Source organism: Phoca vitulina, unplaced genomic scaffold, assembly GCF_004348235.1.
Source record: "Phoca vitulina isolate PV1807 unplaced genomic scaffold, GSC_HSeal_1.0 scaffold24, whole genome shotgun sequence".
Classification (NCBI taxonomy): domain Eukaryota; kingdom Metazoa; phylum Chordata; class Mammalia; order Carnivora; family Phocidae; genus Phoca; species Phoca vitulina.
In genome coordinates this window covers 20244979-20272760 of record NW_022589727.1, presented here as the reverse complement: position 1 = coordinate 20272760, position 27782 = coordinate 20244979, and the positions used below count along the sequence as shown (strand labels likewise).

The following is a 27782-nucleotide window of genomic DNA, read 5'->3' as shown; positions in this document are numbered from 1 at the left end:
AATCGTATATTGTCAGCATTACTGATAAAGATAGGTTGACTCAGTGTGACCTTCACTGAACTTTAAAAGTATGATTAAGTCGAGGGAAACGGGTGGCTCAGTCAGTTAAGCATCTGCCTTCAGCTCGGGTCGTGATCCCAGGGTCCTGGGATGGAGTCCCGCATCGGGCTCCCTGCTCAGCGGGGAGCCTGCTTCTCTCTCTGCCCTCTGCCTGTCACTCCCCCCTACTTGTGCTCTGTCAAATAAATAAAAATCTTAAAAAAAAAAGTATGAAAAGTTGAATAATTAGATGGAAAAATTCAGTCAATTCAAGAAATATGTACTGACCACCTACCATGTGTGCACACCACTGATCTAGGCAGCATACAAAGCAATAAAGAAGACTTTAAAAATCAGTAAGACCGAGATTCAAATCCAGACTCTGCTACTTACTAGCTGTGTTGCCTTGGGCCAATTACTTAACCTCTCTAAACCTTGGTTTCCTCACCTATAAAATGGATATAAAAACAGACATTTTTCCAAAGAAGACATCCAAATGGCCAACAGACACATGAAGAAGTGCTCAACATCGCTTGGCATCAGGGAAATCCAAATCACAATGAGATACCACCTCACACCAGTCAGAATGGCTAAAATTAACAAGTCAAGAAACAACAGATGTTGGTGGGGATGTGGAGAAAGGGGAACCCTCCTACACTGTTGGTGGGAATGCAAGCTGGTGCAGCCACTCTGGAAAACAGTATGGAGGTTCCTCAAAAAGTTGAAAACAGAGCTACCCTACGACCCAGCAATTGCACTACTGGGTATTTACCCCAAAGATACAAATGTAGGGATCCGAAGGGGCACGTGCACCCCACTGTTTATAGCAGCAATGTCCACAATAGCCAAACTATGGAAAGAGCCAGGATGTCCATCAACAGATGAATGGATAAAGAAGATGTGGCATATATATACAATGGAATATTATGCAGCCATCAAAAGGAATGAAATCTTGCCATTTGCAACAACGTGGATGGAACTGGAGGGTATTATGCTGAGCGAAATAAGTCAATCAGAGAAAGACATGTAGCATATGATCTCACTGATATGAGGAATTCTTGATCTCAGGAAACAAACTGAGGGTTGCTGGATTGGTGGGGGGTGGGAGGGATGGGGTGGCTGGGTGATAGACACTGGGGAGGGTATGTGCTATGGTGAGTGCTGTGAATTGTGTAAGACTGTTGAATCACAGACCTGTGCCTCTGAAACAAATAATACATTATATGTTAAAAAAAAAAAAGAAGATAGTAGGAAGGGAAAAATGAAGGGGGGGAAATTGGAGGGGGAGGCGAACCATGGGAGACTATGGACTATGAGAAACAGACTGGGGGTTCGAGGGGGGGAGGGAGGATGGGTTGGCCTGGTGGTGGGTATTGAATGGAGCACTGGGTGTTATAAGCAAACAATGGATCATGGAGCACTATATCAAAAACTAATGATGTAATGTATGGTGATTAACATAATAAAAAAATTTTTAAAAACCTGTAATACAAAATTACTGAGAACCTGAGAAAATATGATAAAATATTAAGCACAGTACCTAACACAAATAATATACACCCAATAAATAATAGCTCCTATTATTATCATTATGGTAACAGCATTTTTTTGCAGGTTTTTTCATCTGTGATACTTTTTTTTTTTAAAGATTTTATTTATTTGAGAGAGAGAGCACACGAGAAGGGGGAGGGGTAAAGGGATAGGGAGAAGCAGACTTCCTACTGAGCAGGGAGCCTGACATGGGATTCGATCCCAGGATCCTGGAATCGTGACCTGAGCTGAAGGCAGATGCTTAACCAACTGAGTCACTCAGGAGCCCTCATCTGTGATACCTTCACAAGGTCATTTGTGATCTGGCTCCTCACCTACCTCTTCAAGCTTCCCCTCTTGAAGCTTTCCTAACACATGACCCAGTCACAGGTCATAATATTTAAAATATCCCAACTTTTACACCCACTATTCCTCTGGTCCAATGCCTCTGCTCTATATTCTCCTGGGCACAAAGGACCCCTAACTTGTCCTTTCTGACTCTACTCAAGTATTAACCTCACTTTTCCAATCTTTGTTGGATATCCTTATGCTCTATATTCAGAGAGTACCCTGTATGTATTACTACTCTAGCACTTTCCATAGGATTTAGATATGTTTACTTATCTATCTGTCCCTTGTGCTGCCTGTGATCTTACATGATGGAAAAAACTATGTTTTTAATAGTAATTTTTAAAATTTAATAATTTTAATAACTTTTAAACTATGGAACATAGTAATTAATAATGTTTGAAAAACAAATAAGCCTAGAAAAAAATTACCTCATGAGATTTTTCATTTTTTACAGATTTAAAAAAAAAAAAAGTGAAAAAGGTTAGTTAACTAGCAATGGTCATATAACTAATAAGAGACTCACTAGAAAACCACATCTTTCTAATTTAATTAAGCTCACTCACATTCTTCTCTATTATGCCACAATGACCTCAAGAATCTTAACAAATCGAATAGGAGAAATAAATAATACAAATGTCTGTAATAGAAGGTGCAATCCATATACCTCTATGCTTGAAAGTTTTCCTTGATTCAAACTAAACTTTTTATATCCTGAATTCAATGTTTCTGAATCCAGAATTAGTCTTACAACCAATGTGCATATTTAATGCATTTCTTAATTCCAAAAAAAGCAGTTATCAAATTGAAGCTTGAACCTCCAAGAGAAGGCAAAATAATATTTTAAAAAGTATTACAATGATTTTAAGCAGAGAAAAAACTTTTATTGGGATTAAAGAGGAACCCAAAAGTGTTTCACAGAAGAGATGGTATTTCCCCTTTAAGAGTACAGATGAGAATAGGAAGGCATTCCCAGTGGTAGAATGTACAAACTAAAAAACAGAGGTGGAAAATTATAAGCCATGCATAAGACAATGAGTGTATCAATTTTGCTAGAGAAGAGAATTTATAAGGAAATTATGAGAAATACATTTACAAGGGCAGACAAGAACCAATAATGTACAGGGGCCATGAATGCTTGGGAGAAAAAGGGAGAAATCAAGAAAGATTTTAGATAAGCAAAAATCGTGACTATAGTTGAGCCCAATGAAGATGAATTTGGCAGCTCTATATAGGCCAGATGGACAACAGCAAAAAAAAAAAAAAAAAAAAAGTCGTAACATGGATTTCAATTTCCATTTATAAACATAAATTATGTGTCAAGTGTCACTTAAAACCTTTGTATTGTTAAAAATTCAAAAGAACATGAAAGATCTGAGAGGACTTTAGTTTAAAAGTAATTGGTGTGAATTTATTTCTCTGAGCTAAATTATATCATACAATATATTTTGTTGAAATTCAAATAAAAAGTAAAAAACTATAGTCTATTATTCAAGGACTCTAGAGTCAATTTCATTACTTAGTACCTATGTTTGACTTTAGGCAAATACATATCCTTCTTTCTGCTTATTTCCTCATTTATAAATTAACTGTAACTATTTCATGATTCGCTAAAAGAAATAAGGAGTTTCATAGAGGTAAAAAGTTGGATCAGCCCCTGGTAGACAGGAAGCCTTTAATTAATGTCATTTGTTATCGTTATTGTTGTTATTATTTCTCCTAAATGTAAAATAACTTATATAGGAATTTAAGTTTTAAGTTAGGAAAATCTGACTCTATTCTAAAGGCACTTTACGGACTTTTCATTTTTTTAGATACATTACGACAGCAAGATTTTTCTGGTTTGCTGCAATATTTAAGCTGAATGAATAAAAGCTAGAACCTCTGAAAACTTCTATTCCTCCAGTGAAACTAGTTGTTTTGCCAAATCCTTTATTCAAGGACCAATTCTCTTTGATCTAGGAATGATGGAAGCTACAGGGATCTGGAGTTTTAGGATGACTAGGCTGTCAAGGTTTAAAATGAGAAATACCATATAGACGATATAAGTTCCAAAAGGACCAAGACTTCATCTGACACACCACTATATCCCAAGCTCATAGCACAGTAAATCAAGTACATAATATTTATTTTTGAAAGGATGGCGCATGCTTGAAGAGCCAAAACCTCTATTTATGAAACCAAAAGCTTAATATCCCTCCATGCCTCAGTTTTGCAATCCAGGAAAAGAGGAATGAAAACTACTTCAATGGTTAACAGTGAATTGAGTAAGTTAATACTTACACAAGAACTACAATAATTAACTACAACTGAGAAACTGGAAGCTTGAGAGGGCAATAATGGAAGGATCAAGGAGTCAAATGTTTATAAATATTAAAATTAAAGGCAATCAACAGGACTAAAAACAAAACTATAACAGAAATTAGAAGAAAAGATTTTACACACACACATTTATATACAGCTTTATAAATATAAGCTGTACATACATAGCTTGATTTATTTAGTTATGCTGTAAACACTCAAACAGAAAAAAGTGCTTTATCACTGGAGAATGGGACTGGAAATAGAGAAAAGGTAAGGAGACTTTCACTTTTCATTTTATATCTTGTAATATTGGTGAAATTTTCACTTCCAGGTATATACACTGCTTTTTATAAATTTTTAATAAGTTGAAGAATAAAAAATTCGAAGGCCACTCTTTCATTTACCGAAATTATAATCTTTTTAAGGAAAAGAATGTGAAAAGAAAATTTTCTCCACAGTAGAAGTTTGAAGAACAAATGTCCTTAAAAGAACAATTGAAAAGTATTTAAATGTTCTTTCTTGTGGGTAATACAATGATGATATATAATAAAAAATTCTCAATAATGCCTTTTCATAATTAAAGACCATATGATACTGAAATGCAATTTTAAAAATTATTTTGGGGGCACCTAGGTGGCTCAGTCGAGTGTCTGACTCTTGATTTTGGCTCAGGTCATGATCTCAGGGTTGTGGGCTCTGCGCTCAGCGGGGAGTCTGCTTGAGATGCTCCCCCTCTGCCCCTCCCCACACTGGCGCATGCACGTACTCTCTCTCTCTAAAATAAATAAATCTTTAAAAAAATCATTTTGGAAGGAACTCAATGATTTAGAGAGTGACATCTATTTTTTAAGTTATTTCCCATTCCTCAAACATCCTGATATGTATGTATTTTTTTTAATAATAAATTTTTCTCAGGGAATGGTGAAAACTAAGTCCTAAGAAAGAAGTTTTCAGGAGAGGTGCTTTATATGTTCTGAACAGCATAACATTTTCATAGATAAAATGAAAGAGTCTTAAAACTATTTTGAGGTCAATAATTTCTGATTAAGAAAAACAAAAACCTAAAAGAGAAGTGATGAAATCTGGTCTCTATGAAAGTAACCCAATTTATCATTCAGAAGAGTCCAGAATTCAATTTGTGCTATTAGTATTTTACTATATGGTGGTAACTTTCTTAATTGATACCCACCTAATTAACTTGCTGGATTAACTAATGCTCACTTTTCCCTGGGTAACAGAAACTGATACCTGGAGCACACTGACAGACAACCAGTGAACAACCTTGTTATCCCACACCTGAGTGAGACAGGATTACCAAGTATCATTTGTTCCTAAACTTGTTTATGCCAATTTATTATTATTACTTTTTAAAGATTTTATTTATTTGAGAGGAAGAGAGAGAGCACAGAAGGGGAGTGAGAGGGAGAAGTAGACTCCCTGCGAAGCAGAGAGCCTGACAGTGGGGCTCGACCCCAGGACCTGGGATCATGCCTGAGCCAAAGGCAGATGCTTAACCGACTGAGCCACCCCAGTGCTCCTATTTATTATTTTTAACTATAAAATGTAACCAAATATTAGCTAAATAGTGGAAAGATAGTTGTTCTAATGAAGATAGATAGAATACTCTGGAAAAAAGCAAAACAGGCCAAGCCTCTTTTAAAAATCAAAAATATAACAAGAATAATTCTGTACCCAGATTCTCAGATTGCTTTGCAATGTCTAAGTTCTTGCTCTATTTTTTTTTTTAAGTATATCACAGAGACTAGCTATGAGTATCATTTATATGAGAAAAAAACCAAAGCTAATCAGCGGATCTAATCAGCAGATCCATACTCAAAGAAACAGTCTCCCCATAGCAATTACATTTAATATAAATGTATATGCTTCAAGTTATAGTAAAATGTTTATACTATGTAATGACCATACAGAAAACATTTCCCTTTGCCTATCCTATAGCCATTCCCTCCCATTCTTTTTTTGCCCCATTTTGTTTGGTAATATCTGCACAAATTATGATTAATCTAAGTGTTTCTCAACAGGGCTATTACTGACATTTTCAGCTAGATGTTCTACCTTTTTTGGAATGGCATTGCAAAAAGTTTAGCACCCTCAGCCCCTACCCACTAAATGTCAACAATATTCTCCACATATTTCCAGATGTTACCTACTAGAAGTTGTGTAACAAACATCAAATTCCCCTACCTTGAGAACCACTGGCATAAACCAATAATCATTATCTTTGTTCTTTTTGCCAGATTTTTGCTTTCCTAGCTCCCTTGCAGCTAAGGGTAGTTACCAGACCTAGTTCTGGTGAATGAGACGAAAGGAACTTTGTAAGAGCTTCTGGAAAAATGCTGTCCTTCACTGATAAAAGGAAAAAGCCACTTGAAAGGCCCTGTCTGATAGGGTACCCACCCCAACTAACATTCTTGTTTTAAATTTGAACACAGTATCTGGACTACAACAGTCTACTTTAAGGACCATGAAGTGGTCCTTCACAGCTATGAAGCCAGAAAGTCAATACCTTAAGAGAGGAGAGCACTGAATGAGAAACAGCCAGCACTCATGATGACATAGTTGAACTGCTGGATGGAACAACCCTAAAACTACGAACCTCCAGACTTCTTAATATATAGCCTTAGGATTTAAGCCATTATTCAGGTACTCTGATATCAAGGGTCCACTTGAATCAACTTTTTTGATTAACTGACCCAATTCTCCAATTTTGTCAGTTTAAAGAACTTCTACTATAATTACAACATCAAAATCTATTACTATAGGAATAGTATTTCTCATAAGATATCCTTGGGTCAGACCTAATGCAAAGTAAAACAAGAGGAATTATGAGATTCTTTTCTCTCCTGTCATTCTCAAATACTATGGAATCCTAAATAGCTCTTTATTAGGATTCACCAATTTAGTTAAGCACTTTTCAACATACATAATGACTTTCCAATATGTAAGAAATATTTTATTTGATGTAAATCTTGTCTCAAGGTTATGTGGGGCTTAGGGCACGAATATACTGACCTCCTCAATATTGGGTCATAATTTTTAAAAACTCATAGTCCAAACTCCACTCCTATACCCAAATATAAATGGAGCCTCCATTACTGAAAAATGTTCTCAAAATGTACATCTTTTTTTTTTTTTTTAAGATTTTTATTTATTTTTTTGACAGAGAGAGAGACAGCAAGAGAGGGAACACAAGCAGGGGGAGTGGGAGAGGGAGAAGCAGGCTTCCCGCTGAGCAGGGAGCCCGATGCGGGGCTCGATCCCAGGACCCTGGGATCATGACCTGAGCCGAAGGCAGACGCTTAACGACTGAGCCACCCAGGCACCCCTCAAAATGTACATCTTTGGGAGTTATATTCCCAGTTAGGATAAAGCATGTCACAGAAGATCACTGTTCCTCTTTTAATAAGAAAATAACCAATAAACTAAAAGCCATGTTTTCTTTAAAAGCACTGAAGAGCTATGGATTGATTTCCAGGGATGAACTAACCCTTCCTAGGAGAGCAGAGACCAGTGGCCATTTTTATCCTAAGACACTGACCAAGCCTGGGAGCATGAGCATGAGAAAGAAAAACTGCCATAGGAAGAGGACAAGGAGAAGAGTGTCCTGCTGGAACAAGAAAAACCAAATCTTAATGGCTAAGTGAGTTAGCATGGCTGTCTGAAATATGGAGGAGCTTCAAACACAGAAATAATTCTCCACCGGGACATTTGCTGAGTTGAGCTGGAAGGTACTGAGAGATCTATAGAGTTTAGATCCTCAATTTCTTCTGGAGAGAGGCACCTGATCCCAACCTCAGAACATTAGAAACCGAAATGGATGGGAAAACAAACTAAAATTTCATCCCAACTCGAGTCTTTTTTTTTAAGTAAGCTCTACGCCCAACAGGGGTTTGGAATTCACAACTGTAAGATCAAGAGTCACATGCTTGGGGTGCCTGGCTGGCCCAGTACATAGAACATGCGACTCTTGATCTTGGGGTCATGAGTTCGAGCCCCACATTGGGGGCAGAATTTACTATAAAAAAATAAAATAAAAAAGAGTCACATGCTCTACCAACTGAGCCAGCCAGGCCCCCCAACTCAATTCTTAATTAGATCTAAGAGATCAGCCCCTGCTGCTTGACAGGATATAGGTGCCTGACAGCAGAAAGGTTAAACTCTTGGGAACAATGAAAGGGCAAGCTCTACTTCAGTCTCTACTATCCGTTCATACACAATGCCAATAAAAATACCCAATAAAAAATTTTGAGACTAGATTTAGAAAGCTAAAAATATTGTCAAGAGGGAGCCTGGGTGGCTCAGTTGGTTAAGCGACTGCCTTCGGCTCAGGTCATGATCCCAGGATCCTGGGATCGAGTCCCACATCGGGCTCTCCCTGCTCAGCGGGGAGCCTGCTTCTCTCTCTGCCTTTGCCTGCCACTCCCCCTGCTTGTGCTCTCTCTCTTTCCGTCAAATAAATAAAATCTTTAAAAAAATATATATATATTGTCAAGAGGTCAGTTCTTCCCAACTTGATCTACAGATTCAATTCAATCTCAATCAAAATCCCAGCAAGTTATTTTGCGGATACTGACAAAATGATTCTAAAATTTATATAGAAAAGCAAAAGAGGTAGAATAGCCAACACGATAGTGAAGGAGAGGAACAAAGTGAAAAGACTGATGCTACCTGACATCAAGACTTACTATAAAGCACACCCTGTCTGGTGACAGGGTCTGGGGAAGGGGTGCATGTCTGGCCACAAAGGTGGCAAGAAGAAGCCCCTGAGGGGCGCCTGGGTGGCTCAGTCGTTAAGCATCTGCCTTCGGCTCAGGTCATGATCTCAGGGTCCTGGGATCGAGCCCCGCGTCGGGCTCCCTGCTCAGTGAGGAGCCTGCTTCTCCCTCTCCCACTCCCCCTGCTTGTGTTCCCTCTCTCGCTATGTCTCTCTCTGTCAAATAAATAAATCTTTAAAAAAAAAAAAAAAAAAAAAAAAAAGCCCCTGAAGCAGCCCAAGAAGCAGGCCAAGGAGATGGATGAGATAAGGCATTCAAGCAGAAACACAAAAAGGAGAAGAAATTCGAGGAGCTAAAAGTGATGTCCATGGTGAAGGGACCCTGGCTACAGGTGGAATTAAGAAATCTGGCAATGAGTTGTTCTTGTGCCTGAGGCAATGGTGATCCTTAATTCCATTCCTGTTTAAACATCTGTAGCCACCTATAACTACAATGAAGTGCTGTCTCAGATAGTGATGGACATTTAAGAATAAACTTTTGTAAAAAAACCAATCATTAAAAAAAAACTTAGATAAAACTACAGTAATCAAGACAGTGTGATACTAGTGAAAGAAGAAACAGATCAGAGAGCCCTGAAATAGACCTATATAAATATAGTCAACCGGGGCACCTGGGTGGCTCAGTCGTTAAGCATCTGCCTTCGGCTCAGGTCATGATCCCGGGGTCCTGGGATCAAGCCCCGCATCGGGCTCCCTGCTCAGCGGGAAGCCTGCTTCTCCCTCTCCCACTCCCCCTGCTTGTGTTCCCTCTCTCGCTGTGTCTCTCTCTGTCAAATAAATAAATAAAATCTTTAAAAATACATATATATAGTCAACTGATCTTTGATAAAAAAGCAACTGCAATGCAACAGAGACAAGACAGTCTTTTCAACAAATGTTGCTGAAATAACTGTACATCTACATATGAAAAGAATGAATTTAGGTACAGACTTCACACCCTTCACAAAAATTAACTCAAAATGGATCATAGAAATATAAAAGGCAAAACCATAAAACTCCTAGATAATAACAAAGAAGAAATCCAGATAACCTTCAGTATGGCAATGACTTTTTGGTGTAACACCAAAGGCACTGCACATCATTAAAATTAAAAACTTCTACTCCGCAAAAGACACCATCAAGAACATGAGAAGACAAGCTGCGGATTGGGAGAAAATATAAGAGATAGCTGATAAGGGCTGTTATACAAAAGATACAAAGAATTCTTAAAACTCAACAATAAGAAAAACAACCCAACTAAAAAGTGGACCGAAGACCTGAACAAACACATCACAAGAGAAGATATACAGATGGCAAATAAGCATATGAAACATGTTCCACATCACAGGTCATCAGGGAAATGCAAATTAAAACGAGATACCACTACACACCTATGAGAACAACCAAAACCCAAAATAATGACAACACCACACACTGGTAAGGACATGGAAAAGGAAATCTCATTCACTGCTGATGAGAATACCAAATGGTAGAGCCACTATGGAAAAGTTTGGCAGTTTCTCACAAAACTAAACTTAATCTTACCATACAACCCAGCAATCACACTCCTCAGTATTTATGAAAAGGAGCTGAAAACTTATCTCCACACAAACGCCTGTACCTGCACCTGGATGTTTATTGCAATTTTATTCATAATTGCCAAAACTTGGAAGCAATCAAGATATTCTTCAGTAGGTGTATGGATAAATGAAATATAGTATATCCAGATAATGGAATATTATTCAGCACTAAAAAGAAACGAGCTATCAAGCCATGAAAAGATATGGAGTAACTTTAATTCCATATTACTAAGTGAAAGAACTCAATTATGAAGAAAACTATATAGTGTATGATTCCAACCATATAGCATTCTGGAAAAGGCGAAACTATGAAGACAGTACAAAAGATCAGTATTTGCCAGGGATTAGTAGGAAGGCAAGGGTAAAAAGGAAGAGAACAGAGGATTTTAAGGGCAGTGAAATTATTCTGTATGATACTATAATGGATACATGTCATTATAAATTTTTCATACCCCATGGAACAACACCAAGAATGAGCCCTGGGGCACCTGGGTGGCTCAGTCGTTGAGTGTCTGCCTTCAGCTCAGGTCATGATCCCAGGGTCCTGGGATCGAGCCCCCCATCGGGCTCCCTGCTCCGCGGGAGGCCTGTTTCTCCCTCTCCCACTCCCCCTGCTTGTGTTCCCTCTCTCGCTGTGTCTCTGTCAAATAAATAAATAAAATCTTTAAAAAAAAAAAGAGCCCTAATAAAAACTATAGATTTTGAATAATAATGGTGTGTCAGTACAGGTTCATCAATTATAACAAATGTATTAGTATGAGGATAATGAACATGTGTGTGACGGAGGGGGGGGTGGAGGGTAATATATGGGAAATCTCTGTACTTCCTGCTTAATTTTGCTATGAATCTAAAACTACTCTGGGGCACCTGGGTGGCTCAGTTGGTGAACTGTCTGTCTGCCTTTGGCTCAAGTCATGATCCCAGCGTCTTGGGATCGGGCCCTACATTGGGCTCCCTGCTCAGTGGGGAGTCTTGCTTCTCCCTCTCCCTTTCTCTCCCGCCCCCCGACCCCACTTGTGCTCTCTCTCACACACTCTCAAATAAATAAAATCTTTAAAAAAAAAAAAAAAAAAGTCTATTACCACAGGGGAAGGGAGGGAAAACTGAATGGGAAGAAATCAGAGAGGGACACAAACCATGAAGACTCTGGACTCTGGGAACCAAACCGAGGGTTACAGAAGGTAGAGGGTTAGGGGGATAGGGTAACCGGGTGATGGGTATTAAGGAGGGCACGTGTGGTGATGAGCACTGGGTATTATACATAACTAATGAATCACTGAAAACTATATCAAGAACTATGATGGCTAACTGAACATAATAAAAAAATCGTTTTTATCAGCACTAAAAAATAAATAAAAAATAAAAAAATATAAATCTATTTAAAAAAAAAACTTAATGAGACCATGGACAGAATTGGGAAATTATGATCCAAGATCAAGAAGAAAAAAGTCAATAGAAACAGGCCCAGTGATGACCCACATGTCTGAACTAGCAGAAAAGAACTTGAAAATTTCTGTAATAAATGTTAAAGATTTTAAAGGAAAAGATGGACAAACTAAGGGCGCCTGGGTGGCTCAGTCAGTTAAGTGTCTGCCTTCGGCTCAGGTCATGATCCCAGGGTCCTGGGGTCAAGCCCCGCATCGGGCTCCCTGCTCTGCGGGGAGTCTGCTTCTCCCTCTCCCTCTGCCTGCTGCTCCCCCTGCTTGTGCTCTGTGTCAAATAAATAAAATCTTAAAAAAAAAAAAAAAGAGAGAGATGAACAAACTATGTGAAAAGGATTTCCACAGAGAAACTGAAACTTCCAAAAATGTACATGCCATGATAGAAAGATAATTATTTTCATATATACAAAGGAAAATACATCTTATATAAAATTTTAAAATGAAACTGAAGAAAAACCACTGGCATAAAATGATCTTACATATTATAAGAAAAGGAGTTAAACTACTTTCACTATTTTTCTAAATGAGGAATGAACCACTTTAGCACCTAAATTCAGTCAGGTATGTAATTCTATATGCAAACCTAGTTAATAAACCTTTAACTGCCACAGTGAATTTAAATTTGGGCTGCTTTTATATATATTTTTTTTTTTTTTTTTTTTTTTAAAGATTTTATTTATTTATTTATTTGACAGAGAGATGAGAGAGAGCACAAGTAGGCAGAGAAGCAGGCAGATGGAGAGGGAGAAGCAGGCTCCCCGCAAAGCAGGGAGCCCGATGCGGGACTCGATCCCAGGACCCTGGGATCATGACCTGAGCCGAAGGCAGCCGCTTAACCGACTGAGCCACCCAGGCGCCCTGGGCTGCTTTTATATATTTTGAAGTACATTCCCAATAGTTTTATTTTGCCTAACACATCAAATATACAAATATATTTCATTTCCCCCCAAAAGATATTTATAGTATCAATTCCCAATCAATAAATATCAGAGTTGTGAAAGCCCAGAAACATTTTCTGGTTTAGTATCATTTTTATATGAGATAACTGAGACTCAAACACTCTTGTTTTCTGGCTTCAGATCAGAATCTGCCCTTTAATTCAGTGTATTTGTTGAGACCCTACTGCACACTGGCAGGTGCTATTTAAATGTGATAAACAGAGTATCAAGGACTCTGCTCTGACAAAGCTTCTACTCCAGTGGGAGATACACCAAACAAATTTTCACAGTGGGGAAAATGATCTAAAGAAAATAACACTGGGGCACCTGGGTGGCTCAGTCGTTAAGCATCTGCCTTCAGCTCAGGTCATGATCTCAGGGTCCTGGGTTGAGCCCTGCATCGGGCTCCCTGCTCGGCAGGAGGCCTGCTTCTCCCTCTCCCACTCCCCCTGCTTGTGTTCCCTCTCTAGCTGTGTCTCTCTGTCAAATAAATAAATAAAATCTTTAAAAAAAAAAAAGAAAGAAAGAAAATAACACTAATACTGCTTGAGTAGGGAGAAAGGGAGCCACTTTGTACTGGGTGTTCAGGGAGGGCATCTCTGAGATTTTAAGACCTAAATGAAGAGAGCTGGTGTGCGAAGATCTGAGAGAAAACAGTCCAGGAAAAGGTAAAGTAAGTACAAACACACTAGGAATGGAATGTGGCTGGAGTGGTTTAGGAACAAAAGAAAGAGATATACGAATGGAATATAGCAAGTATGGGTAAGAGTGTTAAGAGATGAGATTAGAGAAGCTGGAGTATGTGAGGCCTTGATGCCACAGTAAATACCCTGGATTTTAGTCTGTGTGTGATGAGAATTCACCGGACAATTTTAAATAAAGGAAGTATATAATCTAAGTTTTTAAAAGATGGCTGAGACAAAGACCACAGGGAAACAAAAATGGAAGCTGGGAGACCAGTTAGGAAAGCATTACTAGGCAGGAAATGATGACAGCTTGGTTTAGAGTAGAAGCACAGTGGACATGATAGAAGTGGGAGGATTTGGAATCTATTTTGAAGGAGAGATTTACTAATGATAAGTATAGGAGTATACTTTGAGTATACTTCTTTGAGTATATGGAGTGCAAAAAGAAAACTGAAGGAGTATTCTCAAGTTTTCAGTTTGAGGAAATGAGTTAGATGGTGGCACCGTTTCCAGAACTGGGAAAAGCAGAGGAAGAATAGATTAAAAGAAGTTTTTATTTGCCACTAGATACATTATAGGTTCTCCCTCCCCCAGAATTTGTAAACTCTTTTTAAAAATGTAAAAACTGGGGCGCCTGGGTGGCTCAGTTGTTAAGCATCTGCCTTTGGCTCAGGTCATGAGCCCAGGGTCCTGGGATAGAGCCCAGAGCTGGGCTTCCTGCTCAGCAGGAAACCTGCTTCTCTCTCTCCCACTCCCCCTGCTTGTATTCCCTCTTTCACTCTCTCTTTCTCTGTCAAATAAATAAATCTTAAAAAAAAAAAAAAAAAACTTGTTGCATGTAACATTCATTCTAAAGGCATTTTTCCTCCACTATGTGGCCCTCCATACCAAAGCAAAATTAATTTCTAACTAAGATCTGGAAGTGCTGCTCCCATCCTATATTTATATATCATAATATTCTCAGTCTTTAAGATACAACAAAGTAGAAAAATTAAAAATCAGAGTCAGGGAAAAGATAAACAAAAACTTGAGATATAAAATGTTTGATAATTTTTATGTAATAAATTCCTACCTGTTTCTAACGACTATTTCTCAATTTTCAACACAGGGTATGACAGGCTTACCTTTAAGCAGAGAAACTCGATGTAACTCAGACCATCAGTCCCTCCTACAAATATACTTGCTCCCTATACCCCAGTGATGCCAGAGTACAGTTCTAAGGACCAATGCAGCTTTGCTTCAGATTCCTTTCCCATTCCCAATATTTTAAAATCTCTACTCCTGGGGCACCTGGGTGGCTCAGTCAGTTAAGCGTCTGCCTTCGGCTCAAGTCATGATCCCAGGGTCCTGGGACTGAACCAGGGGTCAGGCTCCCTGCTCCATGGGGAGTCTGCTTCTCCCTCTCCCTCTGCCCCTCCTCCCCCTGCTTGTGCTCTCTTGCTCTTTCAAATAAATAAATCTTTAAAAAATAAATAAAATCTCTATTCTTGCTCTATTACTTCTCTTTTCTTTAACACCCAGTTTCCTTTTTCCTAACACCTTCAAAAGGAATATAGAAAAAGTATGTAGAAGTACGTTAACACGTATTCAAATTTCACATTAATCAAAGATTAAGTAAGAGTTCCTGGATCATGGTGTCCCTGACTCAGCTTTCTGTAGCAGCACTAATGAGAACTCTGACAATACAAATGTTCTACACCTACTAACTAACAAGGTAGCCTCCAGCAAGATATGAATGTGACTACTGAATACTGGCTAGTGTGAGTGAGGAACAGCACTTTTTGAGATATATATCAATATCTCTCTTTTATTTTTTATTGAAGTATAGTTGATAAACAGTGTTACATGACTTTCAGGTATACAACATAGTGATTCGACAAATCTATACAACTACTCCATAATTATGCAGGGCTCACAAGTGTAGCTATCATTGGTCACCATACACTATTACAATACCATTAATTATATTCCCTATGCTGTACTTTCATCCCCGTGAGGAGGAACAGCATTTTTATTTTGATGGTTTAGTACATGATACTGGAGAGTGTAGCTCTATAGCCACTCAGGAATCTGTCAAATCTTTCTTCAGTTTTTCTTGTCATCAATTTCCCCATTTCTACCAATGCCATAGTAATCCAATACCACACACACCACTACATGTACTACTCTCTCCTTTTATTTCACTAAAATATTATTTCTCAGAGTGCCTGGGTGGCTCAGTCAATTAAGCATCTGATTCTTGGTTTCAGCTCAGGTCATGATCTCAGGGTCATGAGACAATGCCCAGCCCCACATGTGGCTCCGAGATCAGCATGGAGCCTGCTTGAGATTCTCTCCCTTTAACTCTCCCTCTCCTTTTGCCCCTCTCCCTCTTTCTCTAAAAATAAGTAAATAACATCTTAAAAAAAAAAAAATTTAAAAATTTTTTTAAATACTGTTTTTCTGCCTACATTGAACATTATTTAAATTTAACTGTATCATTCACAATGCTCAAAATTCAGTATCTAAAAGAAAAGAAAGAAAAAGGCCAAATGGCATCAAAACCAAAGTATCACAATCTGACCTGATGCATTTTTCTGATCTTTTTACCAAATCTCTGATTCAGTAAGAAAAAAAAAAATTTACTCATTATTCCCCACAAAGATGTTAAGCTTTCTCATTAGCTATTCTATGCAATCAATAATAGATGACCTCCTTGTGTCTGTCCATTAAAAAAAAAAAAAAATCAAATCTTAACTTTTCCTCACCCATGAAAACAAATCCTTCTGATCACTGCTCCACCAAAGTAATTATCACTTCTAAATTGTAAAGCTACTTTATAATTAAATTTAAATAATTAATACTGACTTACTGCTTTAATAAATCTCTTATTGTTAACTTTTCATTTCTTTCAGGCTTTGCTCCTAACCTTGAAGGCAAGGGCATATCATATACCGTGGAGTATATATATATACCCTCCACAGAGCTTTTATTCAGTCAGATATTAATTAATTCAAAGGAGAGAAAAGGAAGGATGGAGGAAAAAAGGATTAAGTTAGAAATTTCTCTGCAAAGAACCCAAACATGATTCCTTGGCTACATACTAAAAGTTCAAAATATAGCTGAATTCTGGATAGGCTCCAGGCTTGGCAACATTCCTCAGTGTTCTAGTGGGAGTTTTTCCTGCTTTCTCTTCATACCTTTAGCAAAGAGTACCCCCAGATGATCAAGGGAAACTGAAGTGTCTGTAGGTCTAAACCAGAGTCCAGGCTCCTCCTGAAGCATTAACAAGCTCCTTCCTAAATAGCTTCTAATAAGTTAGATAAAATGCATTTCCTCAAATGGCATCAATGAGGCAGATGGGGTGCTATGAAGGAATAGAGAGCATCATCACTCTTTCTCCTACCAAAGAGGATAAGGAAAAAAAATATTTTAACCAGCCAAAAAAAAAGGCTCTGTGGGCATCAATTTCTACGATGACTAAATAATTTAAATATGATTTTAATCTTTTGAAAAGGTCTTTAGCCATTTTTAACTGTTACAGATTATTACCATGTCTAAAGGAAAATTTTTACCCTAAGGAAAAGCTATTTATTTCCTTAAAAATGTATGATTAAAATTTTAAAAGTAAAACTCATTGGGATCTAATTTATTCTATTTTTAAATAGTCTTAAATAGCTTAACACTTTATTTCCAGTCCCCGAACACTGTTCATTTAAAGCCAGAACACCAAATGACTTCTTTTCTATGTGCTTCTCTCCAGGAAACAAACAGGTAAAACTGACATTTTAAAATTAGATGTTTTCTCAAACACCTTAAGAGTGCTTAAACTTCAATTATATCTCAATTTATTAAAAGAAAGAAAAAAAAGTGCTTAATCCAAAAACACAATACTAGCTGCTCATTAAATGTACAAAAATGCAAAGCACCACACTGGGTGCCCAATAAATGCTTAATGTCCCAACCCCAAATCCAGAGCTGTGATCACAGCAGAACATCTTTAACATAATACATATGTTTTTATCCTCTGTCCATACACTAAAAAAGAACGCTACAATGTTTTGGAGGAGTTTCTACTTTAGACTATGTATACCTACATTTGAAAATAGCAGAAGATAAGAATATTGATCTTGATGTTAGCAAAGGATGGCCAACTGCTAAACTCAATTCCTTCTCTTGAGCTTATTTCAAAAATAATAAAATAACCCATAGCTCTGTCCCATCAAGGTTGGGGTGGGGGGATTAGGAGGAGGATAGGGCTGGGGCAGGAATCAATCTTCCCTAAACTGCTACATTGTTTTACAGCTTTGCAAGAGCCAGAATTTGTTTAGAAGGTGATGACTCCATCTTGTCCCATAAACCAGCTTCCCTTGGTACTGTGGAAGCGCAGAGTACATATTTCCTTACTAATTTCTTTGCTGTTACTCTCAGAAATTAAGATCTTCCCTTAAGATGAAAAATTAAGCCTTTTAAACCTAATACAAAAGTGATCACAAGAATTAAATGATGTAAACTGAAAACTCATTTAAACTAACTTCTACCAGATTTATGTACATTGAATAAAATGTTTTTGCCCCAAGTATTCCATAATTTAGCTATCTGATAGAACTATTTTTGTTTTCAAGTTGTAAGGATATTAATACAGTAAAACTGGAAAAGTACAAATTTCAAACAATAAATCAGTATCTAGCTATAGATATTTTATGTCCACACAGCTTATACTGCATTTAGTTAGGTGACAGAAGAGGGTGTGTGTGTGGAAAAGGCAGATGAAATAAGGAGTATAAAGGATCACCACAGTAGAGAACGAAAAAAGAAAACCCTACCTATCTTGGGTAGAAGTAACTGGATAAATGAAACAATAAATATGAACCCTTCAACCAAAAATAAGGATACAAATTTAACTGAAGCTAATAAGGATCTTTAAACAATCCAACATCTGTTGCTTATGTAAAAGCCTATAATGAAATGAATTGGTGATCTCAGTTCAGATATCCTGGAGGTCTTATTAATGTGAGTGTACAGTACTGAAGGTAACATGTATAGAATAAAAATAGATTCCATTTCAGATATGGGTAAACAGCAATTACATTAAATTACTATTTTCACAAGATATCTGAAATGGTTCAAAATTATTCAAAATTTTGCCATTTCCAGAAATAACTATTAAATAATACCCATTGTGCCTCAACTGCACATACAAAAATATATACTAAAACATATTTACTTTGTGGGATTTTTTTTTTAAGTATACAGCAAATTCTGAGATCTTAACCTTCAAGAATTTTTCTTTTTTAATTTTATAAAAACTCTCATGATAGCAAAAAGAAGGTAAAGAAAAATTCCCAAACCATCTATTTGGTATAATATACATCACTATCAGTTTTCAGAAAAAAAGTTGTGCTAAGCTATTATGAGTATTAAACAGGCTTATCAGCAGCTAATAATTATTAAAGAAAAATTTTTAAATACTCAAGTTGATAGCATTGTTAGAAGAGATGAGGTATAATAACTGCTTTAAATATATAACTTAAATAAAGAATCCCACAACATAAACCAGGCAGAATAAAGTTAGCTGGTTTTATGTTTGACTGTTTTAAAATAAGCCAGTACACATAGAAGGGTTTTGTATATATTACCACCTCCTAAAAACAGAAATTTTTCAATGTCTTAAATTTTGCAATTTATCTCTTTAAGATCCTGACCTAGTCATCTGATACTGCATTTTAGAAGTCATGAACTCCACTTACCACATATTTTACAGCACTTATAAACTGGTTGTGGAAGAGCAGATGCTGTGTTTCATCTTCTGGATTTGAAGCTGTGTAAAGCATGCCACAAACATTACAGGAAACTGCTCCAAATCTTTTTTGTCCTGCATCCTATTTATAAAAAACAAACAAAAGTTTTTTTTCCCCTCCCAAAGAAATAATTCCAGAACATCAGCCTCTAAAGCTATAATGGGAACATAAAGGGAGAAGTATTTAATCTACATAACAAAAAATATTCAGTGGTGATTAAAAAAGAAGACATTAAATCTGTGAAATCTGTGTGTAATTTTATTAAGAACTGTTTCCATTTTAGTAATCTGATCACTCGATTCACAGCATTTAATAATTGAAAAGAACTGAGAAAGATCTTTTAACACTACAATCTTAATCCTAAACGCCAAAGAGGAAATATTCTATAAATAAGAACAAAGATACATTCTATATCTGTAATAATTACACTGTTAAAGCTTAGAGGAAATAGTTTTTCACAGACTCAGTTTTTTAATGTCTTAAAAGTATGTTCTTTTTAATGTTTTTTTTTTAATTTCATTATTAGTTTTTGATGTAGTGTTCCATGATTCACTGTTTGCATATAACACCCAGTGCTCCATGCAATACGTACCCTCCTTAATACCCATCACCGGGCTAACCCATCCCCCCACCCCCCTCCCCTCTAAAATCCTCAGTTTGTTTCTCAGAGTCCATAGTCTCTCATGGTTCATCTCCCCCTCTGATTTCCCCCCTTTTTAATGGTTTTGTTCTAGTTTGTAGATATTAAAAAGAGTATTTTGATGTCACTAGAAACTCCTAAGAAAAGGTAATATTAATTTTTTGTATTATCTTCATAGTAAATAAGTACAAAATACAATCATCTCTTTTCCAATAATTCATACTTGTGCTGTAGGATAGTAACTGTTTACAAAATGTTTTCTATTCTTGTCCTCATTCAACAAGAAATTTTCAGCAGTATGATCTAAGTCTAAGAATAATAAACTAATAGAGGCGTCTGGGTGGCTCAAGTCGGTTAAGCGCCCGATTCTTGATTGCAGCTCAGGTCATGATTTCGGGGTCATGAGACTGAACCCCACACTGGGCTCCGCGCTGGGCGTGGAGCCTGCTTAAGATTCTTTCCCTCCTTCTCCCTCTGTCCCTCCACTAGTGCACTCTCTTTTTCTCTAAATAAATAAAAATAAAGTTTAAAAAAAAGAATAAACTAGGGTGCCTGGGTGGCTCAGTCAAAAGTTTCTGCCTTCAGCTCAGGTCAGGGTCCTGGGATCAAATCTGCATCGGGCTCCCTGCTCAGCAGGAAGCCTGATTCTCCCTCTCCCGGTCCCCCTGCTTGTGCTCTCTCTCGCTCCCTCTGTCAATTAAATAAACTCTTTAAAAAAAAAAAAAAAAGAATAATCCCTTTACTCTTCCTACTCTAAAACTGTGCAATCTGAATTACTACAAAAAATAAGATGTAAGACAATGGCATCTCTAGTGTCTTAGAACTAGGACAAGTAGCAAAGAGAAATCAAATGGTAAATAAAAGATTGTGGGGGTGCCTGAGTGGCTCAGACGGTTAAGCATCTGCCTTCGGCTCGGGTCATGATCTTGGGGTCCTGGGATCGAGCCCCACATCGGGCTCCCTGCTGAGCGGGGAGCCTGCTTCTCCCTCTCCCTCTGCCTCTGCCTGCCACCCACCCCCCGCTTGTACTCTCTCTCTCTCTGTCAAAAAAAAAAAAAAATCTTAAAAAAAAAAGTGTGTATAGAACTTTAGGGAAGTTCACTCTAAAGGATTCAAACTATTCACAAATTGTTACATGAAATTTATTTCAGGCAGCTAAAAAAAATTTTTTTGTAATTGTGGTACAACATATATAACAATATTTACCATCTTAACAATTTTTTTTTTTTAAAAGATTTTATTTATTTATTTGGCAGAGAGAGACACAGCGAGAGAGGGAACACAAGCAGGGGGAGCGGGAGAGGGAGAAGCAGGCTTCCCACGGAGCGGGGAGCCCGATCTGGGGCTCAATCCCAGGAACCTGGGATCATGACCTGAGCCAAAGGCAGACGCTTAATGACTGAGCCACCCAGGCAACCCCATCTTAACGATTTTTAAGTGTACAGTTCAGTAGTGTTACATATATTCACACTGTTGTGCAACCAATCTTCAAAATTCTTTTCATTTTGCAAAACTGAAACTCTATACCCACTAAACAATACATTCCCAATCCACTTTCCTTCCCAGTTTCTAGAAACTACCATACTACTGTCTCTGAATTTGACTACTCTAGGCACCTCACAGGAGTGTAATCATGCAGTATTTGTCTTTCTGTGACTGACTTATTTCACTTAGCTTAATGTCCTTAAGGTTCAACCACGTTGTGCCACGTCAGAATTTCTTCTGTTTTAAGGCTGAATAATATTCCATTGTATGTACACACCACATTTTGTTTATCCATTCATCCTTAATACTTTGATTGCTTTCACCTTTTGGCTATGATTAATGAACACCAGTGTACAAATATCCCTTCAAGCAGGCAGTATTTTGAATAAACATCTCTTCCTCGGTTTCTTAATTGGTAAATGGGAAATAATAGTCCCTACCGCATATTTTAAAAACTAAGGCTTAATTAAGTTTTTATGACTGGAATACATAAAACAATGTATTCAAAAAATATTAGCTGCTATAATGATCATTAACATCATCATCATCAACTCTTGACCAGAACAACTGAATAGAAGTGCAAGCCACAAATGTAATTTTAAATTTTCTTGTAGCCATGTCAAAGGATGCAAAACAAACATGTGAAATTAATTTTAGTATTTTATTCAACAAAACATATCCCAAATATTATAATGTCAACATATACTAAATAAAAACTTATTAATGAAATACTTTACATTCCCTTTTCTGTACTAGTCTTTAAAATGCAGTAAATACATTTACACTAATAGTGTATCACAGTTCTGATGAGCCACATTTCAAATACTAAATGGCCACATGTGGCTACCATATTGGACAGTGAAGCTCTAGATTCTACTAGTCTAATCCTGTTTCACTATCATATTGATTTAACAACAGAAATGTTATTAAATCTGATGAAACTTTTTCCTGATTAAACTTTCTCAAAAACTTCCAAATAATTCTTACAAAGTAATTCCCCTATATTAAAGTTAGAATCAATAATCTACTCCAAAAAATTCGTATTGATAATGTTGACTGGAAGTACACTAAACTTTCCTATTATTTTGGGTCCCTTCATTTTTTCAGAGTGTGCTCACTCGTTCAAATTAGATTTTTTTTTAAAGATTTTATTTATTTATTTGACAGAGAGAGACACAGCGAGAGAGGGAACACAAGCAGGGGGAGTGGGAGAAGGAGAAGCAGGCCTCCCGCGGAGCAGGGAGCCTGATGCGGGGCTCAATCCCAGGACCCTGGGATCATGACCTGAACCGAAGGTCATGATGCTTAATGACTGAGCCACCCAGGCACCACTCAAATTAGATTTTTAATCAATCAAAATATCTCCCTCTCTTTTACAACTTGCCACCAAACTGCAGAGTGGTTAATTTCTATTTCAAATTAACTATTGGTTTATCTTCCTATAAAACACAGTTTTAAAATTATAAAATACACTAAAATACAGATACTTAAAATCATTTTATGCATTAAGCTCCATGTTATTTTAATATTTAAACCAACTACTAAAACGAGGTACATCAAATGACATATTTAAGAAAGTAACAAATGATAAAATAAATGTAAAATAAAGTATCAATCTGTCATAAATAAAACTAAAAGCATGGGGATTTTGAGTTTTTATTTGTGGCAGGAGGGTCTCACTACTGGGGGGCCAGAAGGGTGTTTGTAATGACAGCAGAAATATTTCCATAATGGTTTATGGTGAAAAAAAGGCTCTTTGGAAAAAAGGATGAACTTACTCTTTAACAATGTGCGTAAGTAAGATGATTATAATAACTCTTCACCAAAAAGGTCAGTTGGATACTTACTATGATCAACTGTTTTTCATCAACTTTCTCTGCTTCTTTTAGTTTCAAGTCCTTTGGAATTGTTATCTCCAAATGGGAATTACACTTAGGCCAAGAATGATTTGGTGGTGTCTCCCTTAAAAAAAAAAAAAAAAAAAAAAAAGTCACACCATTAAATGTTATAAAGCTGTTATCACTTCAAATCACTAAAAAGGAAAAAAAAATAAACTTTTTCTATACAACACTCACAATTTTCAACTCCAATGGGGGAAAAATAACCTTTTAAAAATCAAGGGAAGAAAATTACTAATTTTCAACAAATAAAAAACTGCTGTACCTACTATAATTTGAATAAGGTTTAAGTTTTTGGGGTAATTTTTAGCCATCTTAGTTACTACAGTTTGTCCTAAATACTGTTTCCAGTAATCTCTACAGCAAAATAAGTCAGATTTAATTTTATTCTGACATTAAAGAGAATGGAATGCTTTTAAAACGCTTAAAACACTTTTACATGTTGATAATACCCAGTACTTCAAGGGGTTTGCAGAAAGATGCATTCTCAAAACACTGTTGCTGGAAGTATAAAGACACACACTGGAGGAAAATATGGCAATGCAGACTAAGTCCTATAGCTATAAACTTATCCTAGATATAGTAATACAAATGGGCAAAGATGCTTGTGTTTATTGCAGAACTTTTTCTTGGACAGAAATTAACTAGAAACCAAAATGTCTATAAAGTGGAGAACCATTAAATAAACAATGGAATATTCACACAATGAAATCTAATACAGATTTAATAGAATGAGGTAGTAAGAAAAGATGCCCATAATACCGTAAGTAAAAAAAAAAAAAAAAAAAAAGCTATAAAACATATGTATAGGCACAAAAAAAAAGTAAAATGAAAACAGAACTTGTGAATATCACATTCTTTCTACATGAAAAACTGTGGATTACCAGCAGAAGGTTTTAGGGAAAAATACCCCAAACTTGAAAGGTAAGTATAAAATCCTTATGTTCTGTTAAAACAAGACAACAGGTCCAAAATGGAGTTGCTTATGCTAAGCCCCATATTACCAAACTCAGACTTAGTCTTGATTCTTCCAGAAATGGAATCTTAAACCATTCAGGAATCACCTAATTAGCACTAGTTAGGTAATTTGCCTGAAAGACCTCTGCCATCTCTCCCAAAGGAAAGTAACTTTGCAATAATCAACCCGCTTTTTTGCCAGCTGTAATTTCCTTATTCCCACTCCTTTCTGCCTATAAAAGTCTTTCATGTTACAGCTCCTTGGCGCTCCTTTCTATCTGCAAGACTGGATACTGCCCAATTCGAACTGATTTTTGTTCAAATAAACAAAAACTGTAAAAGCCTCAGTTTATCTTTTAACAGTTCTCGTATTTACTCTTGTATTAAACTAATGTCTTACCTGTTATCACTGGCCTTAGGTGTCTGGTTACTGAATATAGTATGTTGTTTGGGAGCTGAACCTGTAATTTAATCAAGAAAGTGAGTTACACGTTAATCTTTGTACTACCTCTCCATCTAATAGGCTGAAAATCATTACAAAGAAAAAAAAAGAGAACAATGCACTAAATGTTTTATTTTTAATAAAAATCATTTGATTAAATTAGAGCCCCTTTCTAGAAATTACTCTTCAGAAAAGAGGGAGAAAAAGGCTCTACAGAGCCACAAAGAGATCCAATGGTAGATTAACAGTGTCTTCTAGTTTCACCAATCACTAGCACTGAACAATAAAGCAACCTGTGTATATGCCTATATAATTATACAATCTCTAAATGGAAACAAATGGGAACATTTCTTTAAAAAAAATTGTAGTCTATAAGAAACAGTCAGTGTTGGCGAGGATGTGGAGAAAAAGGAACCCTCCTGCAGTGTTGGTGGGTATGCAAATTGGTACAGCTACTGTGGAAAACAGTATGGGGGTTCTCAAAAAATTAAAAATAGAATTACCATATGATCCAGTAATTCTACTACTGGGTATTTACCCAAAGAATACAAAAATACCAATTTAAAAAGATATATGCACCCCTATGTTTATTGCAGCATTATTTAAAATAGCCAAATTATGGAAGCAACCCAAGTGTCCATCGATAGATGAGTGGATAAAAAAGATGTGGTATATATACATACATACAATAGAATATTACTCAGCCATAAAAATGAATGAAATCTTGCCAGTTGCAACATGGATGGATCTAGAGGGTGTAATGCTAAGTGAAATAAGTCAGAGAAAGATAAATACCGTGTGATTTCACTCATCTGTAGGAATTTAAGAAACAAAACAAAGAAAATAAAAGAGACAAAGACTCTTAGAGAACAAATTGGTGGTTACCACAGGGGAGGTGGGTAGAGGAATGGGTGAAACAGGTGAAGGGGGTTAAGAGTACACTTATCATGATGAACAATGAGTAATGTATTGAATTGTTGAATCACTATACTGTACACCTGAAACTAATATAAAACTGTATGTTAATTATACTGAATTTTTTAATTGTAGTTTCTAGAGTTTTAATCACATTAATAAATAATGCAATAATCAATTCATTTTCATTTCTAATGAATAAGTAGTACATTTCTCATATTTATATTATACTTCTCTTTCCTCCACTAAGAGAAAAGGTTAAATAATATGCAATGAAAGACATTGTCTGACCTCAATATACTGCTCCATGTATACCTTTCCTTCAGCAGAGAGAAACAGGAATTAGGAATTTATTTTCTATATTCCCTCAGGCTTCATCTGATATAGGTGAGCAAATCCCCATCCAGCAGCTCAAACAATGTATTGTCAAAAAATTTTTACAAGGTCACACAAAAAAAGTCTTTGTACGGCATAACTGCCCAAATTGCAATTTTTTTATTTTTTTTAAGTAAGCTCCACTGACTGAGCCAGCCAGGTGGCCTTCAGCATTTATTAAATCCTTTCTTTTTTTTTTTTTTTTAACATTTTTTTTTTTTTTTAAAGATTTTATTTATTTATTTGAGAGAGAGAATGAGACAGAGAGAGCATAAGAGGGTCAGAGGGAGAAGCAGACTCCCTGCCGAGCAGGGAGCCCGATGTGGGACTCGATCCCAGGACTCCAGGATCATGACCTGAGCTGAAGGCAGTCGCTTAACCAACTGAGCCACCCAGGCGCCCTATTAAATCCTTTCAAAGACAGAATCACTAACATGGAAAACTGAGTAAGTGAGGATTAAAGATAAGAATCTGAAGTGGAAAAACACAGTCTTTGTACTTGAAAAATAAGCTCCTACCACTAACTTAACACAATTCATTAAGTAATACTTCTCCAGAAAGTAAGTCATAAACAAAATAAAAGATTTAAAATAAACAAAAGGACTTTTGGTAGTGAGTCAAAGAATCATAAATTATTTATTTATTTTTACGATTTATCAATATATGTAAACTAGTACTTTATTTTTATACTTCGTTCCCCAAAAATGTTTTGGGAAAACATTTAAAACTTAAATAAAGAAACAATGGATTTTCTAAAGGAAAAGTTAAAGTTGTCCAAGTTAGTTGACCTTTGGCTAATGTGCTTTGTTTCTGTTTTGGACCCAATCTTACTGATCATCCAGGCCATTTTATTTTTTATTTTTTCATACTTAATTTAAACAAGGTAAGAAAGAAAAGCAATTCTACCCCAAAGAATGGTAGTAAAGATAAAAACAAAAAACAAAAAAGAATGGTGATAATCACACATTTGAAAAACACACGCAATAGTTCAGAAGGATTTAACTGGCCTATTTGGCAATCAGTATTGTTTTCTACCATACTGACAAAAATATCTCTGAACACTGAGAAATCCAAATAATATTTTCAAAGTTTACCTGGAATTTTATTCTCCCCTGTATCAATTTTTGCTTGACTGGGCAGAGCTGAAACAGTAGAGGTATTTCCCACTGGACTGTTTTCAAGCTTGGATTCCAAACATAAACTGAAATTCTGAATATATAAAATTCAAAATGTTAATATTTGCCTTCATATCAACCTTTGGGACTCATCCCAAGATACTTTCAGTGAATTTTAGCATAGTAAGAAAATTTAAGGTAATACTTTATAGTTGGAGTAATTCACACTGATATGCCTTAAAAGTCTCTTGATCTCCCCACAGCTACCCTCTTAGCATCAGTTCCCATTATTCCCCTTCATGCTATACTGAAAAACTTGCAAATTCCACAGATATATTCTATTTCTGCCTCTTTCATCTATCTAAATCTGCACTGTTCAATACAGTAGCCATGCCTTATCTGACTACTGAGCACTTAAAATCTCATTAGTATGAATGACTGATTTGAGATTATGTTGTAAATATAACACACACACCAGATTAAGACTTACTACAAAAAAAAAGTAAAATATCTCAATTTTTAAAATGGATTACATGC

The 27782-nt window shown here is 36.4% G+C and overlaps 1 protein-coding gene across 13 annotated transcripts in view; it reads right to left on the bottom strand.

The window, feature by feature from the left end:
- The window catches only part of ESCO1 (establishment of sister chromatid cohesion N-acetyltransferase 1), an 83732-nt gene that overhangs the window by 15621 nt on the left and 40329 nt on the right, over window positions 1-27782 (bottom strand). For all 13 annotated transcript variants that reach the window (XR_004301378.1, XM_032421209.1, XM_032421212.1 and 10 more), the window contains 4 exons: window positions 27225-27339; window positions 24799-24859; window positions 23391-23505; window positions 19368-19499 (listed from right to left, as the gene is read on the bottom strand). Coding sequence is in view for 12 of the 13 variants with exons in the window: in XM_032421209.1 (XP_032277100.1) it covers window positions 19368-19499; window positions 23391-23505; window positions 24799-24859; window positions 27225-27339 (423 nt within the window). In the remaining variant the exon portion in view is untranslated. The remainder of the gene's footprint in view (window positions 1-19367; window positions 19500-23390; window positions 23506-24798; window positions 24860-27224; window positions 27340-27782) is intronic.